Here is a 27167-nt window from a genome sequence, read left to right as displayed (position 1 = left end):
AAACGGCAATAACTGGTAGGTAAGTTTAACCCTATAAGGTGCTTTGTACAAGCTGTGTACACAGTGAACACACAGCTTTTCGTTGTGCAGAAACTCTGCACTTTTCCTGTAAAAAAATTCCCTGTTGGCACTTTGTGCTGAAAACTAGCATATTGTCCTTCTTGAGGTCTGAATATACTATTTAGGGATAAAAATGCTTGTTTTTGACTGAAACAAAAATGGCGTCTGACAGAGCTAATGCCAGAAATAAGAAGTGTATAAAAAGCTTGTGGTGGCAGCGGGGAACACATTGCCATGCGTTTGACAGCTAAGGCTAGGAACTGAGGAAGTTCACCTTCTGTAACCAATCGCCACCAATAGGGATGTGCATGACTGTACACAGGAGCAGTAAAATCTAGGCTCGACTTTGTCAAACAACATCTATTTTTCCATACTCAAGCCGAGCTGTTTCCTCTGGTTTATTAGTCTGGTATTTTAATAAAATTCGTTATATGCGAACAGCGGTAAACAAACGCTCAGAGAAAGAAAGTGTACCTCTCCGGACAACAATACTATCATAACTGCCTTTTTTTTGAAAAACAAAACACTCATTAGAACACAATGAATGCCACACAAGAATACGGCAACCACTTGATCCAATTAAAGAGCTTATTGATGTTATATTGTGAGCCAGATTACTTTTTCATTGACTTCATCAATTGCTTGATAGTCACAGCAACTGCAGGTTATGAAATGCTCTTACAGTCACCAACAAACTTTTTTGGACTCGAAGGGACTAATGAAGTGGTTCAAATAATCAAACAGTCTGAAAAATCCCTAACATAAAAAAAAAAAGATCACTTTAGTGAGATCACATCGGATTGAAAAATACTACAGATTTTTTCCTTTGGGCATGCTTCGAACTTTCAGATTCTACAGAGCCTGAAATCTGTATCGTCTCTGAATATGTACGTGTTCCTATGAACTGCGTGACAGTTCCCCAATAAAGTTCGAAATGTCAGTTTTTACCAACTCCACATGAACAAAAGGGTTCAAGCAATATTAGTAGAAAAATGTAACGAAACGCGTTTCACACAGTGCAAAGCAACACGGTTAGTTTTCAACAAGGCATGCTTATCGCGTATAAATGGATTCGTGGACATACCGAATAAGGAGCAGTGAAGCCGCCGGCTGGTCATCTCTGGGAGAAAAGCCGACCTTCAAACGCACCCTCATGCCTGGTGTGAGCTGGAAGGACAGAGACTTGCGATGGGTCTGGACATGGAAGTACTCCTCGAGGCCCTTGCCATACGCCAGGAACACGTTGTCAGGGCTCGACTGTGGGAGAAAGGCACGTGGGGCATGGTTAAAGTACCAGCACAGCAGAGCAGAGAAAGAGAGAGCCAAGGCTTCCCATTAAAAAAAAAAAAAAAAAAAAAAAGCAACCCCGTGGGTTGCTCATCAAAGGAATATTAATATTCACACTAAGAGTTATTGTTAGTAAACAGCTTTAAAGGTGCACTGAAGAGGAATCTGAACTCGTATTTTTACCACTGGAACTCGATCTACACGTTCTGCGCGTTTTTTGAAACGTCGAATTATTGCCCTGTACAGCCGATTGCCCTAATTTAAATCGGATTAACATCCGGCCCCCACCTTTTTTTTTTTTAAATTCCCCGCAGACGGTGGGAGGAGTCGACCAACCTTTCACCTAGTTCCATGGTGGCTTGCCACTCTGCCATCGGCGGAGTGGTATGTAGTGAACAGCGAAAGCAAGGAGTCCACGCGTATTTTTATTTCAGTGAACCTAATTTGCAGCTATGTAGTCTTGACTAGATCTATTTATTCACGGAAACCTAAAAAACAAATAAAAGCGAAAGCAAGGCTGCCACGTGACTGCCTGAAAGGCACTCCATACGTTGGTCAACTCCTCCCACCGTATGCGGGGAATTAAAAACAAAACAAAACAAAAAAAAGGCGGGAGCCAGACGTTAATCAGATTTAGTTAGGGAAATTGGCCACACAGGGCAATAAATCGAAGTTTCTAAGAATGCTGGGAACGTGTAGATCGAGTTCCCGTGGCAAAAAGACGAGTTCAGATTCCTCTTCAGCGCACCTTTAATACTTTACTGTAGCACACTACATACCGTATTTACTCGCATAGTGATCGCACTCGCGTAATGATTGCACCCCCGAATTTTGTGGCAAAATTCAGTTTTTTTTATTCCCCGCGTAATGATCGCACCCCGAACTTGCCGTGGCAATTTGACGACGATGACGAGTCTAGCTGACGATGATCGTACTTGCTTATCTGTCTGACAGATGGCACGTGCAGATTACCATCTTGCTCTGTCAGCATTGCAGCGGCAGCCACCTGCTGTTTCACCTGCGGTCACATGGGCAGTCTAAATGCGGTTATGCTTAACCGCAGATACCAAACTTTACTGCGGTTATCTCGAATCACGGTTCGCCGTTGTCGCAAGTCTCGCCACCGTTCTGGGTTGCGGTGCAACGAACGAAGTGACGCGGTGATCCGGCTAAACTTTATTGTTCTTGTAAATAATAAGCCCTGGGATATGGGAACGTCAAAAATGAATCCTCCTTGAGGATCGCGGGGCCTGTACCGAGTTGCTGGTAGGAGTAATAACTGCGATACAAGCTAGTTTTACGCTCACAGCCGCGTAGCAGCTGCCGCCGTTGCAGCGCGAGTGACCCGATCTGCATGCATGACAGCTCCGCTGCGAAGGCGTTGCTGAAATCGATCGTGTATATTTCTTTTAATATGAAACAATGAGGTTGTGAGTAAGGCAGCGCCATAAGTAGAATATTCATTATAGCTTTGGTCAATTCAAAAGCGCTGTCCACTGTGGCTTCGGTATGAAACAAGTTAAGCCTAGCGACGACTAGGGAGTACAGAGCGCCGTCGTCCGCCGCGCTCGCGGGCGGCACCATTGCGGTAAGCGTGCGGAATCCAGTGCTCCGATCGTTGCAAACGTGTGACCTAAGTACATCAACAATGTGGCAGGGACTGGACATTTTTCGGCGTAACGGCGGTAAAATGCGTAGCTTGAGCGCCGCGGGACGTTGCTGTTGTACGCTGTTGCCGCGCTATCGGACGAGATTGAAGGCCGCATAAAATCGCCGTCGCGCAGTACTATACACACTGCCTATTTTGATGCGTTGCTCTTGGAACGTGATTTAGTGCGAAGAAAGTACGTTGCCAGCTCTTGCGCTTTTCGCCGTATGTAACGACGTAAGCCGAGATCGGTTCGCGATAAGCGCGTTTAGCGCGGGCAGTGCGCCCGTGTGATAAGGGTTGTCTGCCTGCGACTTGTTTGTGTTTCCGGTGCTCAAAAATTTTTTGTAAAAAATTTACCCCACGTAATGATCGCACCCCTAAATTTTCGTCATTTTTTGAAAAAAAAAGTGTGATCATTATGCGAGTAAATACGGTATATGCTCAAGCAAAAAAAAAAAGCACAGGCAATCATACCATGTGACACACGACAAATCTGCGCCAGCAATAATGGTAGTAAGTTCTGCTCCTCCTGGAGGGTGACGGTGGCATCACACAACACCAGAAGACAGATTGCGCGAAAGGGGGGTTAGTGATGCAAATGCATAAAAAATAAGGCACTGAGGATTCCCGCCGTGCAGTGCAAATACTGATGTAATACAAGAATACAAGCACTTGACAGAATGCATAAGATGCCGCCTGTGGCTGCAATGAAGAGCCGTCAGAGGATTGCCTCAAGCACAGAAGTAGTAGTAACAGTTAACATATGCACAGAAAATTACTGTATATCACCACATACAGCTTGACTCCAAATATGTAAGATGGCCCCCAAATCGAAGCCCTTGTTGGTCAAAAAAAAAGCTGGCCTAATATAAGTCAACAGCTGTCCCCAAACCAACCAAGAAAGCTAGAGGTGCATCTACAGTGAACTCCTATGCTGTTTCTCATGGGATAAGATAGAGGCATATGCGCGACTTGAAGCAATACATACGTAACGATGCAATTGCAAGGCCAGCAGTCGGAGGTAAATAGAGATCACAAGAGGCAAAAAGGCACACCTTCTACAAGGCGTACGGCCCTGCCGACTACCCTGGTAAGCAGGAAACAGAACTGGCAGCTCTCTTGCAGTTTAGGATTCTGGTGCACAATGCACACTCTAAAGAAGTTTGCTCTCGCACTACCCCTCACTCGCCTATAAAAGCGACTGCCAGCACAAGCAACCCGGGTAAATGGCATGGCAGACTTCAAATTTTCGTCAGCGGAATTGATTTGCATACAAATGAACAATTTTGCTTTTTGAAACATGGAGCTCCATGCACCCTGGCAGGAGCGAGCACCAACACAGGATGCATACTGCCTGCGGCTTGGCCAAAACTACCATTAGGCGCTGCAAGGTGGTTTTAAAAAAAAAGAAAGGTTGACTTACACATAACAATATATGGTACTTTTTTAAGCCACACAAGAGACTAGTGAATAGAAAGAGGCAGTTTGTTCAGGAGCAAATCCAAAACATTGCCGTGGATTTTCGGCTGTCGTTATACGAGTGCTTCAGGCACTGTTCTAAGACAGACAGTTCCAAAGCTATCCAGTTTACAGCAAGCAAGCGCAATACATCTCCCGAGTGCTCACATTGTACTCTTCCAAGTCCTGCAGTGTGAACACGTTATGCTCTCTCTTGGTGGCTGTCGAGAGGTTCAGCATGCTGGTCGAGTGGGCAGCCATGGTCAGGGCGGCATCCAGATCCGGGTACAAGTACAGTGGCAACACCTGGACCAGCACAGGAAGGCTAGACGGGTTCTCCAGGGTCAGCTGCCTCACCTGCAGTGCACAAGTGCATTGTCACCAGAGTGAGGAACGCCAGACTCACCTGCTAGATGACCGCGGAGAAAGCACACAAACAATCAGTAAGCAAAGTGTGCAGTCTGACGTCAAACAACCAAGAAATGCTGCAACTGAAGTACGCTCATGCACATTTGCAATCTGGCCTGCGCAGAGATCTTTGCTCCCATTATATCTGTCTTGTTGACAAACCAGTTTGTTCTCTGGCGACAGCGTGATTGAGCTCTCAAACCATTTCCAGTTTGAAGTTTGAGTACTACAAGTACTACACAGTGATGTCCTCCAGGTGATGTGCTTGCTTGCAGAAAATATAGGGGTCTCTGGCCTACCTTTCTGGTTCGCCGGCTCACTTCGGGTGCATTCCACCGTCTAGATAAACAATGAGTGCTGCATTCGTTCTCTATCGAGCACACAACTATGCTGCATGCAAGCAGCATGTTTCCTTAAGATAAACATGGCTACTAGCGCAATGCTTTCTTTTTGTTGTTGCATCTTGTGTGCCCAGGCAGGGTGCTGCAGTTCCAGCCCATTATTCCAGAGTCACTCTCACTGGTAAACTGAGCATGTAATATTTCACCCACTAAAAAGAAAAAGTTTAACCTGCAGCACATGACCACTATTTGCAGTGCGAAACCGTGCCTTCTGCACAACAGACAGCGATCTTTGCGCTCTCTGTAGAAGCGGGAACCAGTTCCCCACTTCCTGTTTATGATGATGATGAATTTTTATGCCAAAAGGGCAGCTTTGGCCAAAGAGCCCCATGGCACAAGACACTTTTAGTGTCTGCTCAAGGCGGGGTCAAAGACTCATTTCCCAAGCATTTAACCCTCGACAGGCCAAGCACCATGCCAGGGGAAAGCTCGTAGCCATAGTATCACCGGATTGCAACCGGTGACACTGGGGATCAAACCCTGCGCCTCCCACATGCGAAGTGGGTGTTCAATCCACTAGGCCACCACTGCAATCTCTGCGCTCCTTGTTGACAATAGTGATTTGTGCAGTGAAAAAATTCTAGGCCTGTTAGTGGTCCCACTAAAGTCTCTGAACTCAGTGCCTACTGGGCTATCTGGCTGATTGAAATATTCACTCGAGGTTAAAAGCAGGTAACGCAAGCAAAAAAAAAAAAAAAAGAGGGGTCACAAGTGCTGTCGTGTCTGCACTGGCACCACTTTAAAAACCACACCGAAGATTCTGGAAATCCTTCCTCCAGAGATGTTTTGGGAAGCCACTGTCGTCATCACCTTCTGGGTTTGTTTACAAACAGAAAAGGGGTCGATATATGCTCTGAAGGCCCCCTAACTGAATGCCTACAGACTCAAAGGCTGTTGTTGTGTGGCGCCCTCTTGGGTCGACACACAATTCACTTAGCTGATTTGTAAATCTGGTCTAACAACAATGACTTTGTTTGCTGTGTGAATAAAACCGTGGGGAACGGGCGCAAGCCCGCTTTTGTTCCGCTCGGAACCGAGTCGTGTCCTTCAGCGGCCCGTTGCGGGCCTTGCCGGGGTGTTCATGCAACACCACATTTTGGCGACGAGGATGGGATCACAGTAAGTGACGTTTGTACGCTTGCCCCGACTGACGTACCATTTGCTTCGACTGGCCCTGTGTTTTGCTGCCCCGCTCCACCTTCTCCTGCAACTTTAGAGACTTTGCGTCAGCATGGCGTCAGGCCTCGCTCCCGCGCCGTTTTTGTCTGCGCCCGGTTCGCCTGCAGTGCCGTGGAAGCGTTGGTTCAAACTTTTCGAGGCGTACCTCCTGTCGGCCGGTGGTAGCGACTGGGCACCGGAGCGGAAAGCGGCACTCCTTCTCACGCTGCTCGGAGCAGAGGGACAGCGCCAGCATTTCAACAATGAAGAAACTAGGCAAGCGTCCGCAGTCGCCGGCATAACGTCTGAAGCACTTCCGCAGACGCCGCTTGAGCCTGCCACGACCACAGACGAATACACACAGTTAGTCGGGAGCTTGGACCTGCTGTTCGCAGACGCAACGAATTTCATCGTTGAGAGACACCGTTTTTTCCGGAGACTTCAACTGCCCGGTGAGCCATTTACCCAGTATGTAGCGGCAGTTAAACAACTTGCGTTGTCGTGCGAATTTGGCTCGGCGTTCGACGAGCGCGTCCGAGATCAGATCATCGAAGGCGTCTCAAACCCAGCGTTGCGCGAACGTTTTCTGAACGCTGGCCGAACGCTTACGCTGGCCAAGGCAGAAGAAATTGGCAAAGCTTTAGAAGCCGTACAGCAAGCAAATGCAGCTTATGAGGGAACGCCGGTTTATCGCGTCAACGAACCTGTAACGGAAAATCCGACGATCGAACAGGGATGCATTCGTCAAGCAACTTCAGGTTTTCGAACGCCCGCTCGTGCTCGTGAGCAAGAAGGCGGATGGCGCAGTTACACAGCGTCGGGTTTCCACTGTGGCGTCCCCGGAACCGACGAAGGAGGTAGAAGCAGCCAAGATGGAAGAAGGCGCCCGGAGTTCGAGCGAGAAAGCCAGGAAGGGGGTCGTCAACCGTATTGCTATCGTTGTGGCTCTCCGAAACATAATGCAAACGGAAGAAACTGTCCAGCCCGCAATCGTCGTTGCAACAATTGTAGGAAAATTGGACACTTCGCTCTAGTCTGTCGCTCACAGCATCAGTCCGCGACACTTCGCGCGTCGCAGGCGCCGGCCTCTACCGTGGAGGAAGTACACATCCTGAATTCTCCGAATATTCTGGGCATAGAATTGCCACAAAATAAGAAAGAGATAATAGCTACCGTAACGTTTAAAGGAAACCCAGTTCCTATACTTGTCGACACTGGGGCTGCCGTTTCTCTTGTCAACAATGCTGATTTTCGGAAATATTTTGCACGCTTCTACACTCTGTCGTCGTCAACCCTGGCTCTCCGGGACTACTCCGGGAAGTTGATTCCCACACTGGGCACCTTCGAAGCTGACATACAGTACAACGATACTCAAGCATCGGTAACTTTTCATGTCACTTGACAAGGATCTTCGTTGCTGGGCCTTGACGCCATTCAGAAACTGCACATCAACGTGATGGGGTCAACCCTCACTTGTCTCCAAGCCACTTGTCATTCGTTCGAGGTTCCGGAGAACACACCGCCAGGATTTGAAGCCTTGTTTTCGAGTGAGCTCGGTTTTGTCAAGGACTACGTCCATCAAATCAACCGCCGACCAGATGTTCCTCCCGTCAGTGCGAAGCTGAGACGCCTTCCGCTAGCACTGCGACAACAAGTCTCCGACGAGCTCGCGCGCCTGGAGCGCGAGGACATCATCGAACGCGTCGACGCATCGGAGTGGGTGTCTCCGCTGGTCGTCGTGAAAAAGAAGGATGGCTCCCTTCGCCTGTGTGTGGACTTGCGGGAGCCCAACAAAGCTATTGTCGTCGACGGCTACCCACTTCCGCACACGGAGGAACTCTTGCAGTTGCTCGCAGGAGCTACGTGGTTCTCAAAGCTGGACTTGGCTTCAGCATACCATCAAGTGGGACTCACGGAAACAAGTCGTGAGTTGACAACGTTCATATCCCATGAAGGACTATTTAGGTTTAAAAGAGTCTGTTTTGGTTTAGCTTCTGCTCCGGCTACATTTCAAAAGCTTATGTCACACGTGTTGAAAGGCTGTACGGGCGTAGTGTGCTATTTGGATGACATTTTGGTGTGGGGACGGACCAAGGCGGAGCACGATCGCAACTTGAAGGAAGTGCTGTCTCGCATTTCCACAACAGGAATGAAATTGAATCAGAAATGTGTTTTTGCAGTAAGGGAACTCACATTCTTGGGGCACAACCTGTCGGCCCAGGGTATTTCTCCCATGGAATCGAAAATCAAAGCTATAGTTAATGCACCTTCCCCTACGAACGTCAAGTCGCTGCAATCATTCCTAGGTCTAGCTGGCTACTACGCCAAGTTCCTGCATCATTATGCAGATTTAGTGGAACCGTTGCGGAAAATGCTCCGACAAGGTCAATCATTTGAATGGACGGTGGAAGCTCAGAATAGTTTTGATCAAGTTAAGGCACGTTTGGCATGCAAACCTGTTGTGCAAATGTTCAACCCGGAATTACCTGTCGTAGTCACCACTGACGCCTCAGACGTTGGCTTGGGAGCTGTACTACAGCAGAAAGAAGGGTCGCACCTTCATACAATTGCTTTTGCGTCACGCGCTCTGTCGCCGGCTGAGAGAAAATACTCAGTTGGTGAACGTGAGGCACTAGCCTGTTTGTTTGCTTGCGAAAAGTGACATGTATATCTGTGGGGTAGACGTTTTACACTCAGAACCGATCATCAGGCATTGGTTGCTTTGCTTTCCGCCGGCGATTCGGGTCGCCGACCACTACGCATCTCTCGTTGGACAGCTCGGTTGCTGAATTACAATTTCCAAATAGAGTACTGCAAGGGCACACAAAATTATGTGGCAGACGCCTTGTCCAGGCTGCCCGTCGCAGAAAATTCTGACAATCAGGAGGAAGAAATCGTTTCTCTGGTAACACCAGTAGTCGACAAGGCAACTGTACAAAATGCAACAGCTTCTGACGTTACCCTGCAAAAGGTCATCAGTCAGCTCAGTAAGGGCTGGTTGCACAAGAAGGCTCTGTCAGTTGATCTTGTGCCATTCTTTCACATCCAAGAGGAATTATCCTTTGTAGATGGTCTACTAATGCGAGCAGATCGCGTGGTAATTCCTGAAGTACTTCGTCCCACTTTCCTACAGTTGGCCCATGAATCACATCCGGGCATAGTCCGCACAAAAGAACTGCTAAGAGAACGCTACTGGTGGCCACAGCTTGATAGACAGGTAGAGGAATGCATCAAACACTGTCTCATATGTCAAGCAGCTGACAAGTCAGCTAAGCCATCCTTCACACCCCTCCAGCCAGTTCCCTGGCCGGACCGCCCCTGGCAGAAGCTAGCCATGGACATTGTGGGGCCTTTGAACATTCCACCGAGTCCAACGTATGCCATAACGTTAATGGATTATTATTCCAGATGGCCTGAAGTCTACTTCACTCCTTCAGTAACATCCCAGGATGTCATTGACTTTCTGATCTCTGTTTTTAGCAGGGAGGGTTTTCCAGACTCGATAGTTACAGATAATGGGCCACAATTTGTTTCGAGACAATTCAAAGACTTTCTAAAAGAGAGAGGCATACAGCATTTGCGGTCATCAAATTACTACCCTCAAGCAAATGGTCTTATTGAAAGATTCAACAGAGTTTTGAAGGAGACCATTCAAATAGCTCAACTCCAAGGAGAACCCGTTAAACAAGCTGTCCTACAACATCTGGGATGGTACCGGCTCACACCCCACTCAACTACGGGCGTGTCACCTGCAGTCCTGCTGCACGGCCGGCAACCGCGCTCGAAACTCGACATGAGCTGTACTTCCTTTCCTAATTCGCAGCAAAGCACCTGGAACTTGCCTCAAACTTCCGCTACAGCAACGTCTCCAGAACACACATCTTCGGAGCAAACACAGGTGCGACAAAGGGTTGAAAATAAGCAACAGCAAATGAAATACTACGTTGATAGACGTAGAGGCGCAAAGCCAACGGCCGTGCAAATCGGTGACACAGTGAAGGTGCGGTCATTCAGAACAGGTCCATCCAAATACATTGGACCTTTCAAAGTCCAGCGACAGGTTGGTCCAAGCACTTTCTTACTGAGTGATGGTAAGGTCTGGAATGCTTCTAAACTGGTCTGGGTACTGCCGGCCCCAGAAAATATTCCAAGCCCACCAAGCATAGATTATTCCTATGCAGGCTTAGCACACGCTGCTGATAATGCAATGGCAGCAACTCAAAACAAGCTTCTAGCTGAAACAAGTGCCGAAATGTCCGAAAATGTGTCGCCTCCTGTTGCAGATATCCTGGATAACGCTTCGCGCAACGAGGGGGGGAAGGAATATAGGCCGTCAAAGTCAGCCGAAAGTGGCCGCACCACTCCGCACGAATCCACAGAGGACAGCAGTTGTAGTTTTCCGGAGCAAAGCGACCCAGGGACTTCCAGTTCGCACAGCCGCGGGCGCCCAGTGCGTCAGCGGAAACCACCTTTCTGGGCCGTAGACTACCAGATGTAGTTCTGGAGCGAAGGGTAGCACACCTGTTTTTCTTGGCCTGTAGTCGCGACTGAGCTGTCCGTGGCCAGTGGGCCAGTCATGGAGACTTTATAAAGCGGGTAATGAATGAATACTCCTGTATCGCTGTGATCTTTACTCACTTTGCTTTCTTTGCAAGTTCCTCATGTTTTCGCATTCAGCGCACAATGATGTTGTGATAGGTTGTGTATAATGATGAATCTCCTTGTGTGTTCTCTGTTACGGTGGATGTACAAATCTAGTGTTGTTTCTGGGTGAGATTGATCGTATGTCGTGCCCATAGTCACTGTATAATGTGTGTGCTTTCTTTTGCCATGTGTAATGACTGCTGAAATGAGACATTTTTGTGCCTTGAACTATAAAATCGGATAGTTTCTGTTTGATGACCATTGTATAATGTTTGCTGTCTCGTGGCACATGTTAAGAGAGCAGTATTTTTCGCAATAGCTTAACATTATTTCCTAGGGGGAGACGATGTTGTGTGGCGCCCTCTTGGGTCGACACACAATTCACTTAGCTGATTTGTAAATCTGGTCTAACAACAATGACTTTGTTTGCTGTGTGAATAAAACCGTGGGGAACGGGCGCAAGCCCGCTTTTGTTCCGCTCGGAACCGAGTCGTGTCCTTCAGCGGCCCGTTGCGGGCCTTGCCGGGGTGTTCATGCAACACCACAGCTGTCAAGTCAACAGTCAATGCAGGAGCACTGAACTCCAAAGATGAGGATGGCATTCGTGCAGCAGTAGTGCACATTCTTGGCGTGTTCGTAACTACGTGTAGCAGGCAACATTAGAAGGAATTAAAAAGAAATAAATGACATTCTAGAAACAAAAAATGGCTGTGGCTTAGCTTGGTTAAGCCCGGTAATTGCGGAAGCAATATCCGTAGCTACGCCATGGTTCAGCTGTCAGTGTAGCCGGTGGTGGTGCTTGTGGTTAGACTTGTGGTGATGCATCGGTTATACAGTCCAATCCAATCCAATCCAATATGCTAATATGGTAGCTACCGGTCTTGCTACGCGACGGGCTGAAAGTGCAACTAGTATTGCTTTCACAATAAAATGGTGGGGATACACGAGCAATGCAACCAAGCATATTATTAGGGTAGCTAGGTTCATGACAAAAGCTAGACATTGGGCTGTACTGAATGGTTTATGGGGTTTAACGTCCCAAAGCAACTCAGGCTATGAGAGACGCCGTAGTGAAGAGCTCCGGAAATTTCGACCACCTGGGGTTCTTTAACGTGCACTGACATCGCACAGTACACGGGCCTCTAGAATTTCTCCTCCAAAGAAATTCTAGCCGCCGCGGCCGGCATCGAACCCGCGTCTTTTGGGTCAGGCCTGTACTGAAGTGCACAAGTACAACTGCTGCTCGTCTAAGAAACCAATACTAATTTTGGGAACATTTGAAATTAGTTTACAAAACTAAACAATTTACATATTTTAGAATGTTTTCAATGAAATGTCAGCCAATTGTTTTAACAAGAACAAAAGCACTGACAGCAATGACATGAGCAATGATGGCAACGATACAAGCCCTTTCAGTTGAATAGCAATTAAGAATCATGAAGGCCCTTGATCAAAGGCCATCGCAAAGTGCTAGTGCATCACGGACTATAACGCAAGACAGTGAATGCGGTTCACCAAAGTGTGAGAAGGCTTTCAGAACTTGCCGTAAGGTTGCCGACTTGTGTAACCGGGAACTTGAGAACGCTCTTTGTTGAGAGCTTTGGCCACTGGAAAAGCACCTGGGCCTCCATGTGGAAACCTTGTGCCTCACTAGTGTCAACCTTCAGGGTCACATTGATGCTGAAAAACAGGTCACAAAGCTAACTCAACACAGAGAGAGGTGCTTTAGCACAGACTGTTTGCAAATCACAAAGTGCACGGAGGCAGACTTCCAACAGTTGCTGAAAAAAGAAGAAAGCAGGTGCTTTGAGCAGTAACCTTCAAATATTTGATTCAAATTTCAATAGGAGGTTTCATACGTACACAGTTTCCTTTTTTTTTCTTTTTTTAAGTAGGAAGAGATGGCAACTTTTTCTTCTCAATAAAGCTGACAATCATGATGCAAAACTGAACTGTCATTATTAGCTGTTCTGATTTGTTTTCATTGTTAAAAATATGGTGAGATGGCAACAGTGGTTGATTCCAGATGGGTTGAAGCCATTTAAATAGTGTGGCAACATGTTTGAGATCTCTGATCTGCATCAGGTGTCAATCACTAAAGGAGCTTAAGGGGGGACCCTGGTCTTGAAAAAAAATTTTTATTAATCTAGATATAGTAATGAAATTTTCAGGCCACATGTATTTTTGTATGCTGATTTTAGATATGTCATTTAATTTTCTGTAAAACAATTCCTTGAGCACTTGTGCAATTTTTATGCAAGTCATTTGGAGAGAGCATATAAGAAAATTTGCTGCAGGAAACTCGCTGAAATGCATGCCATTGGGCTCTCTGGACACCAAGGAATGCAATAAGGGTAAAATTATCATCCTGGCTGTCATAGAACATGAGTTACAGGGTACTAAAGCTGCCACTTCAGAAACAGGAGTACACACTTTTCTTCTCATTTCTGAAGTGACAACTTCAAAACTCTATAACTCAAGTTCTATGATAGCCAGGATGATAATTTTACCCTTATTGCATTCCTTGGTGTCAAGAGAATCCAATGGCATGCATTTGAGCGAGTTTCCTGCAGCAAATTTTCTGCAAAACTTTTCCCAAAATACTTGCATAAAAATTGCACAAGTGCTCAAGGAATTGTTTTACACGAAATTAAATGACATATCCAGAATCAGTGCACAAAACTACATGTGGCCTGGAAATTTCATAACTGTGACTTCATTAATAAAAATATTTTTTCAAAGACCAGGGTCCCCCCTTAATCCACACAAAATAGGCAGCAAGCATACAAATATAAACATAGCAATACAATGCAGTACAGCTCCACTTGGGCTTAGTTGTGCTTTCAGTAAATCCATAGCTTGCATTTAAACCATACGGTACATGGTCAAGTGAAGCCACACATAGAGCAATAATATGGGTCCAAATTTTCGGCTGGCGACTACAAATGTAAAATCTATTTCTCATTCTTGCCTCCAAGGCCTAAACTTTATTTAAGGGAGCAATCACTCATTACTGTCCACTTGAAGGCAGCCACATGGCCAAGAAGGAAAGCTATACAACCGAGCCATCTAGCTAATAAAAAAGACCGGTTCTGATGATCCAACAGTTGACTGCAATCTGCAGTGTGCATTGTGCAGCAGCATTAGACAAGTCTGCATTAGACAAGCAGCAGTGTGACTCACAACTTGAAAAATCATTATTTAATTAACCTGAAAAACAGATTAGTGCAACACCTGCGGTACTCTGAAGGCTCGGCCATCTCAAGAGCATCACAGGGAGCACTGTGCAAGCATATTATTGAATTTCAGAAACGCAGAGTGGACCACACATTGCTCTAAAACACTTGTGTTACCATAGCTCAGTAAAACTAGCCATTGGTTTCAATCAGTATGCTATGCAGCATCATCACTAAAACCTAGTGCCAGTGGATTCCCATTCCTTTTTCATTTTCCATCAGCAGGTCCAAGTATGCAGCACAGAGACAACAACGCTGAGGCATAGTGCGTGATGATGCCCATGTCCTCGGCCCACAATGATTTGCCACTGCTCAATGCACGCCGCTGCTTCTCGTAAAAAAATGGCTGGTGGTTTAGCATTGCTAAGCACGGTTCCAAACGTGAGTCGACTCGATTCTCAAATTTTCGGCAGTGGGCCACCCAAATTCTGGCGTTCGGCTAAACCCCGATTTTAGAAGTGAGCCAATTCCATTTTGAGACTAGGTCATTTCTTCTAAAAGGCCAAGGGTCAGATATCGAGGCATCAGAGACCCATCGCCTTTTCCAGGATTGCTAGTGAAGAAATGCTTTCACACTACAAGATGACACCAGATGGGAGAGTGGGAAACTCCTGGTGCTCTGAATGGGCCAAGTCAGTGCAAAGTCCATACTGCAACAGTGTACCATGGGCAGTGGAATGCAGAAAGCTTGCAATGGTGAACCGATGGAGCTATGAGGAATCGAACGCCAGGCACTCACACATGCTTCCTGCTTTCCTGAAGAGCCAGCCAGCGGCCATGGATGCCTTGAAAGAGCTCTAGGTCTGAATCGCCAACATCACTTGGAAGGTTCAGCCCAGACAACCATTGATGGCCCTCTGCACAGAAATTGCGAAACACATCAAACTTTCGGGTATGCCACCCAGAGTTTGAATAGGCGGTGTGCTGGCACTAGGTACTGCAGCAAAGCTATGAAAACTCCAGCGCTAAAAATGTCCTGCGGTCTCACCTGTTGTCGCTGTTGGCAGCCCACTGTAGCACTTGTGCTTGCACTCACGCCTTGGGTCAAAGTAGAGCTTCCCTGCCTGCATGAAGTAAACCGTGCACACAGTGTGAAATTCTAGATGCAACTCCAGTGACACAAAAGTTCCGTGCTCACACGACGGAGACAAATGTTGTACAATATCTGAAGCAATATGACCATTGGCTTATCCAGTGGACTGAATTACGTACAGTCACAGGCTTTGCCGAAAGAAACGAGCATGCGAAAAAGCATGGTCCTCGGAGAGGTGATGAGGCTTCTGTGGCACTTCCAATGGTTCAATACTCACACAGGAAGGTCACGCGTGGTTGTGTCACCAAGCCTGCGCAGCACACTCGTGTCACTCAACTCAGGTGTGCATGTACAATCTCAGCAATGAACACCCAGATGGCCTGAAATCCCCTGTCTCGAACTGTAACCACACGAAAAATCATTTAGGACGAAAAAATTGCCAGCGCTGTGTCAGCACTCCTTCTGGATAAGGAGTTGCATTTCCTATCACGAGCTGGGTGATCATGGTTCTCCTGAGTGATGGCTGGTTCCGATGTCAGTCTATCAGGTCTTGTTCTTCTTCTTCTTTTCGATGTTTGCTGTAGATTTACTGAGGTGTCAGAAGAATAAAACTTCAATTGTTAGTTGGTGCCAGTGTCTCGCCTTCCCTTTCTGTGTCCTTTGTGGAGTTTGCGCTGTTTTGCTTCATACTGAAAAATACCCTATTCTGCTTGTTATGACTGCTTTTATGCAGTAAGAATAAATTGTGTCAGGCAAAAAATTTCAAACTTCTTAAAAAAAAATTAATATTCTTTAGAATGTCTCTTTTAGATGAGACAATGGATGCAACAATTTTTGATCCCATTTACAACTATAAATTCCAATAAAAAATAGTACTTAGCCGCATTCTCCATACAGTAAAGCATACCCATACTAAATTTCATTGTGATGCGACAAGTGCAAGTGCAAAATATGCCTTGCACAAGCACTGAAGTTGCATGAAAATGATCAAAGATGAAAAATGCGTTCCAAGTTATGCAAAGAGACCATGGCGATGTAGCTCCTGGGGACATGAAAATGGTAATTTCGAATTTCTTTTTCAGGCTATGAAACTGCCTGACGATGCGTCTGAAAAAAGAAGGCTTTCTCTACCTACCTGCAGCGCCACAATGAGAAAGAGTGCTCCCGCAAAACAGCTACCCCAGAGTTTTGTGTGGAGGTGCGTGGAAGAAATCTTGTGGGGGTGCACTTTTTTTTACGTAGAACCATTTTATATATTTTTTCTTTCCTTGTAGTACAACGTGGATGCCCCATGAGTGCCACTGCATGGGGCCACTGCAATTCGCAACCTCAGTGAGAGTTCATCTTAAGGACATGAGAAACAGTTTTAAGTAGTTTTTTTTTTTACAATGAGTCTTATGAGAAACTAACCAGTCTCCTATGGTTCACCTTATCTGAGATTGCGTCTTCACAGAGTGCCTACTGTACAGAAGCCTACTGTATTTAAAGCACACTGGGGCATGTCTTCTAAACTTGTGCTCTTCCCAGGGTGCTGGACACCAACAGCAAACAACAGGACTTGAAAGGTTGGCATCCATACTCCTTCATGTAAGCATAAAAAAATATGCCCCGCTTACCCAGTTCTTGCTCCTCGGCTGCAACACAGGCGAAGCGTTCTGAGTAACTTCAAAGTAAAACCTAGAATCTTCAGGAACCGTTTGCACAGAGGTCACTGTCATGGAGTGTGAAAATGTACTGTGGATGTAGAGGTTCTGCGATGACACTTTCCCCTACGACAAAAAAAGGAGAGGAACAGAGTGAAGAAAAAACTGCACACTACTAATGCTTCGCCAGTGCTATGAGCATACTATGGTACATTGCCAGGGCAACATGAAATTAAAGAAAAGGTCACAGCTATTACAAACAGGAGGCGGAAGACATGCCATGCTATATGGTATGAAACAAGGGTTGAAGTTTCAAAAAAAAAAAAAATGCGAAAGGCACTATTGTAGCTTCATGCTGCTGTTGACAAGAAGTTAACATAAAAAATGCACTAATGCATAGCAAAGCAAATGACAACGTCATCTAATTTCATCATGTGATTGTAGCTGGGCCAAAACTGTTCCAGGTGCTGGCTACAGAGGCTGCGCAGCATTGACCACTGACCAACTTATCTTTTTTCTTGTAGTTAGTTAAGCACAAAGATGATGCACTCTCTATATTAAATAGGAACTGTAGCAGTGGGCGTCCACATCTGAGCATCTGAGCATTCGATCCCCACTGCCACCGGTGCTCACCGGTGATACAATGGGTACAAGCTTTCCGGTGGTCTGGTGCTCGACTTATTTAGGGTGAAATGCTTGGGAAATGGGTCTTTTGACCCCACCTTGAGTAGTAGAAATTACCTTGTGTTATGGCGCTTTTTGGCCACAGATGCCCTTGCACCATAAAAATCCATCATCATCATCATCATCTACATTAAATTGCCAGCTTCACGACACTATGCATGCTTTTTTCAATGAATGCTTAGCCAGCAATTATTGTTGATCTGCTGCATTGGTAATTCAGTGCAATTACAAACTACATGGTAAGACAGCATAATGCTCTCTTATGCCCAGCGAACCGGCAACAACAGCCAACTAATTAGGACTGATGACATACCGGAAAAGCATTCTCAAAGACGATGGGGTCCGACATGAGGCTGCCTTTTGCTGTTCTCATTGTGAACTGCACCTTAAGAACCTGTAGCGCGAAAGACACACACAAAAATAAGGCATGTATCAAAAGATATTCAGATCATGCAAATGCATCCTTCAGCACTTGCCTCATGATTTGTCTCTATTGAGGCCTCACCCCAGAACACTCCTTCTGTCTCAGGTGCCGTGACGCTGATGCGGAACAGCGCGTAACGCAGGGGCAGTAAGCTCACCTGCGTGTAACCAGAAGCATAGGTACTCTTGCCGCATGCCTCTAACATAAATCACGTTAACATTGCGCAAAGCTGTAACACTGCAGGAGTGAGGACACAAGATCTCTCGTTTAACTGAATGCATCGATACGCTGACAAAAACAAGGACCTACCTGCCTCGGAGCACTAGAGAAGTTGTAGTTTCCGACAAGTGTGCTGCTGTTTTCTGCCTCAGTGGCCAGTTCGACTAGAGTCTTCGTCATATTGGTGCCCCAATGTTTAATCACCACCTGGAAAAAAAGGCTAACCACGGTCAACGCACACAATCTCAATAAGGCACACTGTCTGATTATCTTTTTTTTTTACTTTGCGATTTAGTAGTCGTGCCGAATATTCTCCTCACAAAAACTACACACTAATCTCACCACGCTTACTTGTGCGCATGCACTTTTTCTCTAAGGGCCAACAATGTCTGCAGCACTCACTGTCTCAACATTTTGCTTAAAGTACTGCGAGAAAATTGCACGTTGATTGCATTGTACTAGTCTCTTGAATTGTTCTGTGGGACAGCGTCCTTTGTGGGGGCATGTGCTGCCCATGACTGGAAAGACTTCTCTTCATGAGAATAAAGCATCATGCATCAGAGATGTTCCGCATTAAAACAACAAATTCAGGAACACAGCTGCCATGCACACTCTGCAAACTTTGTGAGAAATTAATTAATACAATGTAATCTTCCCATCGAACTCGCCGAATTCAAATTTCCAGTTCATTTGAACTGGTCATGTCAACATCATGTGTAGTATTGCAGGAGCCTACTGGGCTTTCCACAATTCAAACTTAGCATAACCTAAACAAATTTTCAGTCCCCACTGAGTTTTAATGACTACTTTTAGACTAATTACCAGTACCTATATGAACAGCACTTGTGTTGTTTATTTGCGCTCTATCACCATCTGATGAAAACTATAACCAATGCCAACATCCTGTGCAGCAGCAGGGGAATGCTAACACTACAAAGGGACTGCATACAACAACAGGTTTGGTTTTGTGGGGTTTAACGTCCCAAAGCGACTAAGGCTATGAGAGACGCCGTAGTGAAGGGCTCCGGAAATTTCGACCACCTGGGGTTCTCTAACGTGCACTGACATCGCACAGTACACGGGCCTCTAGAATTTCTCCTCCAAAGAAATTCTAGCCGCCGCGGCCGGGATCGAACCCGCGTCTTTCGGGTCAGCAGCCGAGCACCATAGCCACTGAGCCACCGCAGCGGCGCATACAACAACAGAGTCCTTTACTAGCAACAGGAACAAAAATGTAGCACTGCAAATACATTCACCTCAATGGGGTTCTCATTGATGACCACGAAGAACATGCTGCGCTTGTTGCCAATGCCGAGGGTGCCAAAGTCAAGAAAGGACTCATTGTTGACCACATGATGAAGCCTCTGAAATTTTAACCAACGAGAGCAAAGAATTCTCACTGCTTGCCACTCAAGTGAAGGCTGAAGCTCAAGAAAGAAATCCTTTAAAACTAGTGCAAGCACCCGCCCAGAAATGCATGCACTCCAGACAAGTTTTATTACCAGTGTGAGCCTGCCGCTGTAACAGGTGAGAGGAATGTTGAAATGTGATACGTTTGTGTGCAGTCGGAGGGTCGCATTCAGTTGAAGAGCAGACTTCTGTGGATGAAACTTGAGATACACCACAGGCTTTGTTTCGTTCGGCTGTAGAACTGTTGACGAGTTGAAAATGACCTGAGGATGGCGAGAGATAGACAAGCCACGTTAACCGACCTCTTGATAACGCACATAAGCATGCACAAATGTGACCCCCATTTTCAAGGCCCCTGTGCAATGTCTAGCCAGTTTTTGCTTTCTAAGGTTAGCTTCCCATGCAGTCTTAGCAAATGAACCAGTACAATTATTTTTACTCATTTAACAATCTTCTGTTGTCATTTTTTTTGTCGGCAAGCACGCAGAGATGTTGGTACTTAATTGTGGAGTCATCTAGCGGCAGCCTCCTACAACTCTTGAGCTTCTCTATGCAGTTCACTTTGCTGGCCACAAATGACACAAAAACCCGCAAACACAATGAGCTGCAATGGCAGCTTCATTTCTAAGTTTCGTGTCAGGATTCCTTTACACATGGCAAGCCATGAACCTCAGCTGCATACCACAACACTACTTGAACTGAGAAACCATGATATAACAAAATGAATAATTTATGAGAGCCTTCAGCTGAAAGCGTGACTTGACAAGACCATTTTCCTTTACTACACTCATTAAAAGTGAGGCTGTCAACTCAGGTGGTAACCTGGTTTGATATTCACACTTGCTCCTTTGAGGTGAACACAACAGCGCACCATTTCTGATCCTTGGTCGGCTTACTCACAGTGAAATGGGGCTGACTCTCAGGTTGAAGCTCAATGCTATGGATCACCACCGGAACCGGGAAAGTGTTGGAAATGTTTAATGGCCTGACGTCCGACTTGCTGAGACTTTTGGCCCTCCCTATATAGAACACTGTGCCGTTCACATTGTACTCCAGTGACCTACACAAGAAACCAGAAAGCAGTGAGTCTCTGTGCTTTATTTATACAAAATACTCAGCCATCCACGTTGTACCCTACTGATCTAGAAAAAACAAACAAACAAACAAGAAAGCAATGGGCAAATAAAAAAGCTGCAAACACAACGCTTCCATACAGCAGCATTGTGTATGCAACCGTTAAGGAACGGCACATCAAATTAGAGACTAAAACTGAGGGCCAGTCGATCCAAACAAAATAAGCTCATGACTCACCCATTCATAAAATACACCTGGAATGGTATAGTCAACTTGTACTGGTTGTTTTTAGACTTCACCACAATCTTGCCGGAGCACTGCTTCAAGTGCTTGACTTTTGAGGCTGGAGAAAAAGCAAGAAAAAAAAGAAGCTAGTTAAAAGGCAATTAAAAAAAGAGCCGTACAGTAATGCTGTACACTTTTAGCATGTATCAAGCAGATTATGCACAAACTATTTATCTGCAATACGAAAAGCATCAACAATCATACTTTGCTTCATAAATCTTTCATATTCTTTCATTCATTCACTCGTCCAATTAGTGTTTCGTTTATACTGCCAGGTTTCTTCTTATAATACGGTTATATGTCTGTGTAAATGTCTCATTTTTGCTTTTTTGATGCTGTAATAATTTTACTGTTCATGCAATGTTCTCATACTGAGAACACCTAGCATTTGATATACACAGGTTGTTTGCAGGAAGACTATTAAATAATCTTTAAAAGGTTCTTTTTTTATTTATTTTATTTCATCTTATTACCTTAAAGGCCATAATAAGCAGTGTTAAAAAGGGGTAGCAAGATTAAGAAAACAATAACAGGAAATTTTTTAATATTTTCAACAAACTGTGAAGGGCAACATTGTTTGGAAGGCCATTTCAGTCTGCAGCTTTGCGATGAAAAAAGGAATTTGAAAATGTGACAGTGTGAGAATGATGATAGGCAACTTGTACCGGATGGCTGGTGTGGTATGATGATGAAATTACGATTCCTTCACGGTCACAACGACAGCACTGGCGCGTGGCATAAAAGGTACAAGTGAAGTTTATGACTAAGGTAACTAACAAAAATCTGCCCATTAGCTTGTAAGGGGAACAGGGGTCTTAAAACTTTCTTTACTTCTAGGTTAAATGCAATGCAAATGCACAGTATTAATCAGTTTTGTATGCCAATTTTAAATATATAACCACTTTTCTGAAATAAGTTTTCAAGATTTTCGCTCTTTTGTTCGCAAAAACAATATGAAAAGAACACTGATCCGAAAACCATTATTAACATGCGACTAGATAGCATACAGTACAAGGAATACAAATGCAGGGAGAACTGGTTGATGAGCAGTTTCAATTTGATGCGCAAAAAGTTAACCATAGATCGAGAAATCGGTTCATAACATTGTATAATTCAATCATTTAGCAACATGCTGCAATAAAAATAATTCCTTTATCTGCTCTAGACGCAAAGATATCCTCCTTGTAAACTAGCAAACAGTCAGAAATTTGTATTTTGTGAAAAGAAGGAAAAACAAACAGAGATGAGCTCATCTGCGCCTTAAGTGGAATTACAGCAAAAATACTGACCCAGGGAATGAATAAGGGATAAGATAGCCTATAGATTCCGAAAATGCCATTTCGTCATCTTTTGCGATTTTCGGGCTCTCGAGTAGACAAGAGAGGTGGGCATGGCTGCACTCTTTACGGCTGGCGTGCTTTCCTTCGACACATCTGGACAGCTGAAATTCCTTGAGTTGTAGCACCAAGGACAATTACATTTTTCCACATTAACTAATTGATTTTGCTTGCCTTGATGGCTCACTACAATTTTGCACCTAGCTGTTGAAATTTAACAGCTAGCAGATACCTTAGTAATAAACTTCTCTTGCAACTTTTATGATGTCTGCCAGTACTGTCACTTTATAACAAAGGAATCCACTTCATTTCGAAAAGCCTATTTTTGAAAATTACTTTCGCTTTCCTGCAAACCCCCTGCATACTAACTATAGTAGGACATGATTACTATAGTAGGTACTAACTATAGTAACTGAGTAGGACATGATGTTGGGATGGTTTGTGTAATTCTTCAGACATGGTAAAGCCAAAAAAAAAAAAACTTCACACAAGACAGGGTTGCACTCATCCTGTAATCTGTCCGTGCATGTGTTTTTGTGCAACTTTACCATGTCTGATGAACAGATTACATTATTTTGCCAGTTGCATTTGTGTACAAGGTGAAACACACAACGTATTTTCCGTTATAAGTTCTACAACAGCACAGTAAACAAACTAGAGTGCAATGTTTCTCGCTGGGAGGTGAGGCCGTGTCAGGTGTAATTCAACTGCCTTGTGCCTCATCTACCTCGGTATAATATTTAATTTGTACCTTCCTTGCCAATGATATGTACCAGTTTTCCACCAAAAATAAAAACAGTAGAACCCCGCTGTTCTTTTCATGGGACTGTGGAAAAAAAAAATGCACCAAGGGCATAACGCAGTAGTCTGGAAGCAAGCATGAAAAAATTGTACATCCTTGTCCACAGTTTTTTTTCTTTTTTTTTTTTAAGGAAGCATGTTTCCCTGGAATTTGCAAAGCTTTTTGACTCTCGCGATTGTCTGCATGCACGGAATGTCCTAGACTCCCTACGATGGCTCTCCGTCTGCCTGAGCAGCTATTTGTGGACGGGAGGCAGCAGCCAAGCAGGCTGCCTTATTCTCGCGGCTGCCATTTAATCTCACACGATCCTCATCTACTGGAACTTATCAATTGCGTTTCTAAGCTGCAGGCGACAAGGCAAATGCGGAGGACAGAAACAAGCCTCAGAGCCAATCTACGCGACTGTGTCTCACACAGGGCTTCATGCGGCTACTGTTTTCGCGGCTTTGGTCATTAGCCTTCACGCTGCAGTGGCCATGGAATTGCACAAACAGCCACAAATGGATTCGCACCAAGCATAAGTGTGCTCAGCGTCGGCGTGGGCACAGCACGCCGGAAGCAATTGACCACAGCGGCGGCCCAGTGCCAATGAAGTCCTACCTTGGCTGGCATGCTGCCACCGTTCCGCGTGCGTCAAAATGCTGGCTATTGTGATGTGACAATCGCGATATAGCATGCGGGAACACTGCCACAGTTGCAACACAAAAGTCGAGTCTGAATTGCATAGGCTTCTATGAGAGTTTGAACGGGTCTGGCTCACGAAAATGAAGCAGCCAGGAAAACATAGTACCTGGGAGTGGTACAGCGGGGTTCTACTATACAAAATACAACTACAAATACGAAATGGTTTGGCAAAAGAATTTAGAACTGAAGCTAGGTCTGCCACATGAACTCCAAAGAGTGTGTGTAGCCGGGGAAGTTGTGAAAAAAAAAAAAAGAAGAAACAAAAGTGATGCTACACCGACAAAAAATGAAAACAAAATTGCATGTTGCTTTTTATTTTCTTTCAAGCTCATTTAATGCACTATGCTTTATCTCAGCAGTAAAGTGAACATGAATGAAATGAGCGAGCTGACCAAAAAAAATTCTAGATTTGGCTGCACATATTCACACATACATCTGGCTTTCTGTACCTTGTGAACATAAGCATAATTTCATAATAGTCACAAACACATTACCAAAACTAGCCTCTGTTTCTTGTTTCTGGTATCTCACAGCACAACTGAGTAAAGAGAAGAAACAGTGTATACAGCCTGCGAGCTACAGTCATTCACTGCACTTTGCAACACCTTGTCAAGCCAGCCCATCAGATGGGTCAGAGAGGCTCACTATCTCTGGCCAGGAAGCAGGGATTACAGAGAGCAGATGAAGGTGAAAGCCGCTCACGAATGTAGGTGACAGTCGCAACTTGGGTGGACCGAACAGTGTCCGCGGGCACCTTGGTGGGCGTAAACTTGACCTCGACTGCCTCGTTCACCGGGGTAACAATGACATTCTGCCAAGCAGACAACCAACCATACTCTCTGATGTGTGTAATCACCAAAAGCAGCAGCAGCAGCAGCTTCAGGCACACAAAAAATTTTATATAGATGTATACAGGGTGTCTACGCTAACGTTAGCCAAGGGTTAAAAAATAAAATATTTGAGGTAGACCAGGGAAACCACTTACATACCTCTACCAACTGGCTCGCGCATCTTAGGCATTTTTTGTTTTGCAATTAATTAGCAATTAAGATATTGACTTTAGACAGCAAATGTGAATAGCAAAGTTGGAGAGCACCTTTAGAAACCACCATTCCATTTATTAGCGGTAAAAAAAACCTCACGTGTATTTTTTTTCCGAGCTCCAGAGAAAGCCCGCGAAATACAAAAAAATCACATGACTAGCGCATTTGCGCGCCACGATTGTGCTGCTTTCAACTGTGGCTTGAGTGAACGAAATCAGCTGCTGGCAAGGCACTAAGACCTCATTGCTCCAGCAGGCCAATATGTCGAAGGTGATTACGGCACCTGCGCGAGCCAGTCTGCAAGCGTGACGGCGCAAGTTGCAGCGAACGTGCAGGGCATTGTGAGCTATGAAATGGCCAAAGGTGACAAGCACAAATGCGACGAGTTTTATTCGCCACTGAGAGGTAAAAGAAGATAGGCAAGTATTTTACTTATCTTCTTTTGCCTCTCAGTGGAGAATAAAACTCGTCGAATTTGTGTTTGTCACCTTTGGCCATGTGATAGCTCACAATGCCCTGCGCATTCGCTGCAACTTGCGCCGTCACGCTTGCAGACTGGCTCGCGCAGGTGCCGTAACCACCTTCAACATATTGGCCTGCTGGAGCAATGAGGTCTTAGCGCCTTGCCAGCAGCTGATTTCGTTCACTCAAGCCACAGTTGAAAGCAGCACAATCGTGGCGCGCAAATGCGCTAGTCACGTGATTTTTTTTTTGTATTTCGCGGGCTTTCTTAGGAGCTCGGAGAAAAGATACACGTGAGGTTTTCTTTACCGCAAATAAATGGAAGGGGGGTTTCTGAAGGTGCTCTCCAACTTTGCTATTCACATTTCCTGTTTAAAGTCAATATTTATGCATTTAGAAAAATTACCTTAATTGCTAATTAATTGCAAAACAAAAAATTGCCTATGATGTGCAAGCCAATTGGTAGATGTATGGAAGTGGTTTCCCTGGCCTACCTCAAATATTTTATTTTTTAACCCTTGGCTAAAGTTAGCGTGGACACCCTGTATATACAAGGCACTACCAATTCTGACAGAGAAAAGTTCTGATGTCCACTGGCAAATAGTTTTTGTAATTTAAATTCTTCAGGCATCAAATGAAAGAATTCAAGAAAATGAAAGACACCAGATTTGTGCACTTGACTGCTGAAGAGTGCCTCCATGCATGGCACCAAGCACATGGGTGGCCAAGAGTGCAACACTGAACCAAAGTCTTTTTTTGCATACCAAGTGTGCCATGTAAAAATCAAGTTTAAAGATGACAGACATTACATTTGAAAACAAAGAAGGGGGGGGGATGCAAGACAACAACGAGGAATGCAGCCAGCACTGCCACTCACTGTGATGTAGAGTTGTTTCGGGCCAGAATTTAACAAGTTCAAAGGGAGTGTTCTGGGCTCATCCTGGCTGTGCATGACTCCAAAATCGAGGACTTCCATGGGTGAAAAGATGCCAGGTACTGCACAGAGTAAGAACGTCAAAGGCCCGGCATGCATTAATTATACAGAACCCTTTTCATCATAGCGCCTTAATGCTAACAGGCAATGGTGACTAACTGCGACACCATACATATGCTGTTGACACCTGACAATGAGCCCTCTAATGCTTTCATCAACTTAAAGTCCAGCAAAGAGGTCAGAGCTTAAACGATAAGGTAGAGGGCAAGTGGTAGCGAGACACCTTTAAGGACCCATATATACAAAAAACACAAAACCTCACCTAAGAATTAAGAAAGCTTTCATACCTTACTGCACAAAAATAAGGATCACCCAATTTCTCAAAATAATAGTAACTGGTAATTGGTTTTTGAGGAAAGGACATGGCACAGCAACTGCCTCACATATGGGTGGACATTGAACTGTGCCATAAGGGAAAGAATAAAGGAGGGAGTGAAAAGAGGTGTCGTAGTGGAAATAATTTCGATCACCTGGGGATCTTTAAAGGGACACTGAGGAGAAATTGAAGTTGGCTTGTATCGACAGAATACCAGCTCCTGATTACAAAAACGCCACTCATACTGACAACAAAGCTCTTGTAACGTAGAAAAGAGCAAGAACCAAAATACAGGTATCGCCGCCACAGGCCAAACTCGCAAGTACAAGCGTCATGACGTCATATAACAAAACAGTGTTGCTGGAACCAATGGTTCTAGCGACGCTAGGACACGAAAAGCACAAATCACTGAGGCGCAGCCAATGCATGCGCAAATCTCCTTGACGTCGCCAGA

At 45.1% G+C, this 27167-nt stretch overlaps 1 protein-coding gene across 1 annotated transcript in view; it reads right to left on the bottom strand.

Moving 5' to 3' along the window:
• The window catches only part of Tmem131 (Transmembrane protein 131), a 75847-nt gene that overhangs the window by 33403 nt on the left and 15277 nt on the right, over positions 1 to 27167 (bottom strand). Inside the window, exons 10-24 of the mRNA XM_089566140.1 lie at positions 26281 to 26399; positions 24601 to 24709; positions 21028 to 21133; positions 20617 to 20776; positions 19809 to 19979; positions 19563 to 19670; positions 18397 to 18513; positions 18140 to 18244; positions 17977 to 18057; positions 16953 to 17105; positions 15292 to 15367; positions 15043 to 15160; positions 12612 to 12747; positions 4625 to 4813; positions 1145 to 1317 (exon numbers count right to left, since the gene is read on the bottom strand). Coding sequence (XP_089422266.1) covers positions 1145 to 1317; positions 4625 to 4813; positions 12612 to 12747; positions 15043 to 15160; positions 15292 to 15367; positions 16953 to 17105; positions 17977 to 18057; positions 18140 to 18244; positions 18397 to 18513; positions 19563 to 19670; positions 19809 to 19979; positions 20617 to 20776; positions 21028 to 21133; positions 24601 to 24709; positions 26281 to 26399 — 1921 coding nt within the window. The remainder of the gene's footprint in view (positions 1 to 1144; positions 1318 to 4624; positions 4814 to 12611; positions 12748 to 15042; positions 15161 to 15291; positions 15368 to 16952; positions 17106 to 17976; positions 18058 to 18139; positions 18245 to 18396; positions 18514 to 19562; positions 19671 to 19808; positions 19980 to 20616; positions 20777 to 21027; positions 21134 to 24600; positions 24710 to 26280; positions 26400 to 27167) is intronic.

This window comes from Amblyomma mixtum, chromosome 1, assembly GCF_055824585.1.
Source record: "Amblyomma mixtum isolate Tamu chromosome 1, ASM5582458v1, whole genome shotgun sequence".
NCBI lineage: Eukaryota > Metazoa > Arthropoda > Arachnida > Ixodida > Ixodidae > Amblyomma > Amblyomma mixtum.
The sequence above is the reverse complement of the archived record's forward strand: the minus strand, read 5'-3'. Positions and strand labels throughout refer to the sequence as shown.